Raw genomic sequence first — 6,000 nt, forward strand, 5'->3', positions numbered from 1 at the left:
ACTCACAGGCCTACTTTAAGTAAAACAGGAAATAACCTGCAGACCTGTTTGTGCAGCAGGTTTTCAGTCACCAGGTTACAGCAGTACATCTCTGTGCAAAACAATAATTAGTTGTCCTAAAAACAGGCTTTTTTTTTCTTTTTTTTTTACAGAGATCTTTTAAATTCAGGGCAGGCACCGGTGTTATTTTATCTTTCTATCCATGTTCATGTTCAGCAGTCTGACTCTATGGGTCTAAGACAAAATGTTAAATCAGTAAATGACTGGTAACAGAAAAAATAAAAGTAGCTTCTACAAATAAAAGCACTTCCAACACAGCACAGGCTTAATATGTTAATGCTCTGATTTCACTGAGAAACTTTACTATACAAGCACAATGTCGCTTGTTGTCACACACAAAAAACAACCTAGCATTATACTTACAGTAGCAGAAGCTTGGTTTTCAGTGGTAAAACTCGTGGAAAAGCGCTGAACAGTTTATGCACTAAAACAGGCTAAAACAAGCTACATTGCTCCTGTGGAACCTACGAACGGAAGAGTCGGTTTTCAACGGACTTTTGAGGGTGTAACACAGGGTGCAACTGTGAAAACAAACTGTAGTTGAATATACTGTAACATACAGACTGTGTGTGTATAACTATGTGGTAAACTTATTATTATTATGAAATAATTTAAACACGACTCGAAGCAGGTAGATGTAAATAGGTGTTAGCATTAGCTAGCTAGCTGAGGGCGCACAGCCTGTGAAAACTCCCCAGGAAAGATAAACGTTTCTCACCTTGGCTTTTGCTCTCAGTCCCACTGACTGTCCAAAGCTCGGAGCAGAGGCAGCAGCTTTGCGAAGCTGGTCAGAAAATACCAGGAAAACAAACTAACCGTAACCCTAACGCACTGGATTCAAGGATTCTTGGTTTAAAGCTCGTCTGTAGCCAGAGGGGGGGAAGATGAGCGGCCATAAATTCCTGTTCTCCGGGTTGAGGTGGTGGATTTCAGGAAGAAGTAGATGGATGAGTAAACTTCATGATGGTGAGCAGCCTGTATTCACTGCTTGACATGTAGCTCTGTTTGTTTAGAGCTAGGTTTCCTGTGCGCAGGGAGCACGCGCCAAACTCCATACAAAATGTAATCAATTTATTTTAACTATCATCTGTCGAAGTTGTTTATGGGCAAAGCTGCAAAACTATGTTTCACCTTTAAAAAATAGACTTCACTCTGCAATTCGGCGTATATCAAATCAAGCAGCACTTATTATATATTATAATATTGCCATTGAAACAGGTCGTAGTGGACTGTACAGTAGGGATGTGATGATATGGTATTTCAGGATAAACTGGCCGTGAACTCACATGAGGAATTATATCACAGTGCCTGAATAAGATGCTTTATTTAAAGCTCAGCTTTGTTTTTCTTATTGTGCAACATGCATCAGTTCCAAACAGGATTAGGGCTGTATTTCAGATTAATCCTCTCTTTTGACTCTGCAGGCCTGAGAGAACAGAGGATCGCTTCTCTTCACTCGTGCAGCCCAAAAGTGTGTATTGTTGGAGGCGGTCCGGCAGGTTTCTACACGGCACAACACCTGATCAAGGTATTTCCTGTTTTCCTGAGTGTGCAATGTAGTGAGCAAGGTTTGTATCACACAGAATATTTATGAATAAAGATATCATTATATTGTGTAAGGGTGAAGATAAACAACACTCCAGTACACGTATTTTTCTTTATTGTGTGTTTAAAATTCTCAAATATTCCATGTTTTGACTTTTCAGCTTGATCAAAAAGGAAATATTCCTGCCTGTAAATTCCACTGATTTGTTATTTATAAATATATTCAGGCACAAAATGTTCATATGTGAAGATATGTAGATTTTTCTACAATTAAAATTTTCAATTACAATTAATAACACAAGATAAAATGTTAGATCAGTAAAGGACAAACACTGATATCAGAACAAATACCATGCAGATGTTTATCAGGTATAATGTTTTTAAAAGCTAAACCAACACCGGTGTTATCTTGTGTTTCTGCCTGAAGGACCGTGGTGTTATTGTGTTATTGTTTCCAGTCACTGCACATTTGCAGCAGCTGTAATCAGCAGCAGTCAGTTTATATTTGTGTCTGTTTTTCCCTCTGTCGTCCTCTCAGGCGCGTCAGGATGTCGAGGTGGACATTTATGAGCGGCTGCCCGTCCCCTTCGGCCTGGTCAGGTTCGGGGTGGCCCCTGATCATCCTGAAGTCAAGGTCTCTGCTCTGAACGAGATGTGTTGCAAGTCACTTTCAATAGTAGAAGAACAGGTCTCCCATCAGGTTTTCAGTTTTGTTTTACGCTGTAATCCAAACAGAGTTGGACTGATTTGATATCGCTTTCACCGTTTCTTTGTATTTTGAGCTTTGATGATTTCTACCTTCATTTAAGACAAACCTGTTCATTTGAGCTCTTGTGGTCGGCGGCATGAAAGGTGGTTTCATTCAGGCCTTCTAGTAAGTCTGAAAATCCCTTGGCACAAATGATGGAAAATAAACCAGTCACCTAACAATGTGAACGTGTCAAACAAAGAGCGGACTGGCTGGACAAGAAAGTAATTTGAAGTAAACAAGTATGGCAATAAAATGTGGCATCGCATGAGGTGATGCAGCGTCTGTGATGCAATAACTGCCTTGGAAAATGTGGCCTGGGAGAAAGTACCAGCTCTCAAGATTCCCACCTTCACTGCAGCCTTCAGGCTGAAATGAAAACGAAAAACAAAACACACAGAGTGTAGGCAGACACACAAACAGAATTTGCGTGCCTCCCGGTACTTTTTCTTTTTTCCACTGTTAACCTGTTTTTCTGTTTTTCAAATGATGAATGTCGGTCTGGAACAGAAGTGGTGTGATGTTATATTTAGCACCACATCACCTGTAACAGTTGTGATCAGGATTTACAAATACACGAGTGTGTGTGTGAGAAAAGACGACTGTTTACATCAAGATTATAGTCTGCTTTTATTTTGACCTAAAAACTGCCTGAAACAATTAATTCAGTCATTTCACAGTCAAAGAGGTCAGGGTAGGGTTAGCCTAGCTTAGCATAAAGATTAGCCAAGCAGCCAGGTGGTGTTTGATTGTGTAACTGCCAATAAAACCACAGACAAACCAGGTGTTAGGAGGTGTGTTGTTGGACGGAGCCAGACTAGACAGTTTCAGCCATGTTATCAGTCTTTACGCTAAGCTAAGCTAAGCTAACTGTCTGTAGCTTCATATTTACCATGCAAATATGAGTTTGGTGTTTAATCTTTACATGTGACTGGCAGTTAGGTTTCTACTGAGGATGTGTGTGCATGACTGACTGCAGACATCTAAAGTCTGTGTGTTGGCTGCGTGAAGGAATGAAGGCAGAGATCATTACACAGATTATAGTAAAAGTGAAACTGACATTCAAGTATCCCTCACAGCACTTTCATCAGCAATTTGTAAAATGAAGTCGTCTTGATTTGATGGTAGATGAGTCCTTTACTTATGTTCCCATAACAAACTGATACCTGTGTGTTCATCCAGTTTTCCTTCAGACTGAAATACAATGTCTTTTTATTTTAAGACCTCTGATCTTTTCATCCGTACAGAACGTCATCAACACTTTCACACAGACAGCCAAACATACACGCTGCAGTTTCTATGGTAATGTGAATGTGGGGAAGGATGTGAGCGTTGAGGAGCTGCAGCGAGCCTACCATGCAGTCGTACTGGTAAGAACATGGAAAATCAAAACCAAGCACCGGAAATCACCATTAAATAAAAGTCTTAATGTGTTGTTTTTTTGGGGGGTATTTTATGGCAGAGTTACGGGGCAGAGGGAAACAGGAGTATTGGAGTGCCAGGAGAAGAACTGACCGGCGTGTACTCTGCCAAAGACTTTGTGGGCTGGTACAACGGGCTGCCAAGCTGTCGAGAGGTATCCATTACAGTCGAACAAACGTTTCCTGTAAATCAAGGGGATGATGGCTTGTCTAAAAAAAAAAAAAAAAAAAAAAAAAAATCAGCTCTGAGAGGTTATCAGATCAGTCATCTTTCTCTGGTATTTCTACTTCCTGCTCTGCTCCTTAATCTTCTAATCTCAGTTTCTCTGTTACACTTCTGTTTTCCGTTCAGTTGAGTCCAGACCTGAGTTGTGAAACAGCGGTTATCCTGGGACAAGGCAACGTGGCCTTGGATGTTGCAAGAGTCCTGCTGTCTCCCCTTGACATTTTAAAGGTGAGAGACACACATCCTGGTTATATAAGGTTAAAAAAATACAGTAATACATGTATAACACAAAAGCAGAGCACACAGCATGATCTTACAGAAAAGAGGCTCCAGGCTTTTATCTGCTTTATCTTTAAAGCTGTCAGAGGTGAGTTTTAGGAGAAATAACAACAATCAGATTACACCAGCATCATAGAGCCAACGTTAGCAATGGATGTTACATGAAGTGAACCTTCAGCTGCATAAATTCCAGGACTCATGACTCAACGAAGATGTTTACAGAGACTGGTTCGTTAAAGATCTGCTGGATGTCCACACTTACACTTTTGTAATGTTGCAGCTTCTTGCTAAAGTTCTTCTTGCTCAGTGTGGTGTAGTACATCACAATCGTACCATTAAAAAGGTAAGAATATGATATATTGATTCATGCTAGATTATATAAATGCTTATTGGACAAAATAAAACAAATCTATGAAACTGGACAGACTCAGTCCAAAGTACAAAATCAGGCTGAAACATTTAGTAATAATTAATGTGAAGTTCATGTTCGTGCCTGAATTTCCATGGGAAAGATGTGAAGAAATCCCTTCAATCATCAAGGTTAGTCTGTTCTGTTGTAGAAAGCAGTGTTTTGATTGGAAGAGAAACAAGAAGAGCTGGTTTGGAAGCCGAGCAGCTCACCTGTCCAGCCAAGGCAAAGACTGCCCTCTATAGAGCCGTCACCTCACACCTACTACAACCAGTCAGAAATCCAGTTCATCAAAAGGAAAAATGTCTGGTGTTTGATTTGCAGAAGACTGACATCACCCAGCCGGCTCTGGAGGCTCTGACAGGGAGCCAGGTCCGCAGGGTGCTGATCGTGGGCAGGAGAGGACCCATGCAGGTCGCTTGCACAATCAAGGTGTGTGACCGGTTGTTTGTCACCTGTACTGACCCTGTTAAAGACAGAAATATCCCCCAGCTTTAAACCTCGTCCTGCTTTGGTGTGACAGGACAAGAATACACAGTTCATCTTATCTGTGAGGAAAGTATTCTAATGTTTTCTTTCCGATCATTTAGTCATTGCTCATAGTTAATTAGGTTTGTTTAGCCGTGCTTGTGCAATCTCAGCTGCAGCACATGACTCTGTGGTATTACTGCTGAGGTTAGTCTGTGGTGCAGACGTACTATGGAGCGTATAATTCTTCACACTTCACACTTGTTTTTTATTTAATCTGAACATCTGACTGCTCAGGTGTCAGGTGTAGCAAGTTTCCATATCTCACTGCTCACCTTGGTGTGTGCAGTGTTTCCAAAACTAGAAAACTATGTAGATAAGACCCAGAAGTGACCAAAAAAAAGACATGTTCCTCCAGCTTCTCCTCTGTCTACAGGAGCTCAGAGAAATGGTGAACCTGCCGGACACCAGACCTGAGATGGTGGTGTCTGATTTTGAAGGCGTCACAGAGGCTCTTAAAAGGTACGAGATAACAGTTAGCTGATCAAAACCTGAGGATTTGGTGTTATAAATTTTGAGTTGACGCCATACAGTTGTACATTTATGCAAAACAACACAATAAAAGAAGTCAAAGGTTGTCTTTTTACCACAAACAATGAGATGACTACACCGGATATAAAAAAGTCTATACACCCTGGGTGATGTGGCAGGTTTTTGTGATGTATGATTTTTCCAAAACACTTTCAGTTTGTTATTCACTTGAATTTTATAGGTTATAGGTCACATTGCAGGTGGAATCGATGAATGATAAATCTTGGTTTCATTTGTTTTACATCACAAAAAC

At 40.6% G+C, this 6,000-nt stretch overlaps 1 protein-coding gene across 1 annotated transcript; it reads left to right on the forward strand.

Annotated features, from left to right (window-relative positions):
- The first annotated feature begins 418 nt into the window (after positions 1-418).
- Positions 419-5,734, forward strand: LOC108891381 (NADPH:adrenodoxin oxidoreductase, mitochondrial). The gene is made up of 8 exons (XM_018688500.2): positions 419-1,026; positions 1,485-1,588; positions 2,144-2,239; positions 3,601-3,723; positions 3,816-3,929; positions 4,127-4,228; positions 5,013-5,120; positions 5,593-5,734. Exons 1-8 carry the CDS (start codon positions 945-947, stop codon positions 5,698-5,700), a joined length of 837 nt encoding a protein of 278 aa, XP_018544016.2. The 5' UTR covers positions 419-944; the 3' UTR covers positions 5,701-5,734.
- Positions 5,735-6,000: the final 266 nt, after the last annotated feature.

Source organism: Lates calcarifer, unplaced genomic scaffold (assembly GCF_001640805.2).
Source record: "Lates calcarifer isolate ASB-BC8 unplaced genomic scaffold, TLL_Latcal_v3 _unitig_1936_quiver_1145, whole genome shotgun sequence".
Lineage (NCBI taxonomy): Eukaryota > Metazoa > Chordata > Actinopteri > Centropomidae > Lates > Lates calcarifer.

Bases quoted from the DNA above. Each gene is read 5' to 3' on its own strand.
- LOC108891381 (XM_018688500.2), top strand. From the start codon at position 945: ATGAGCGGCCATAAATTCCTGTTCTCCGGGTTGAGGTGGTGGATTTCA. The intron at 2,240-3,600 runs GTCTCTGCTCTG...TCATCCGTACAG, and splicing joins CTGATCATCCTGAAGTCAAG to AACGTCATCAACACTTTCAC. The intron at 5,121-5,592 runs GTGTGTGACCGG...CTCTGTCTACAG, and splicing joins AGGTCGCTTGCACAATCAAG to GAGCTCAGAGAAATGGTGAA.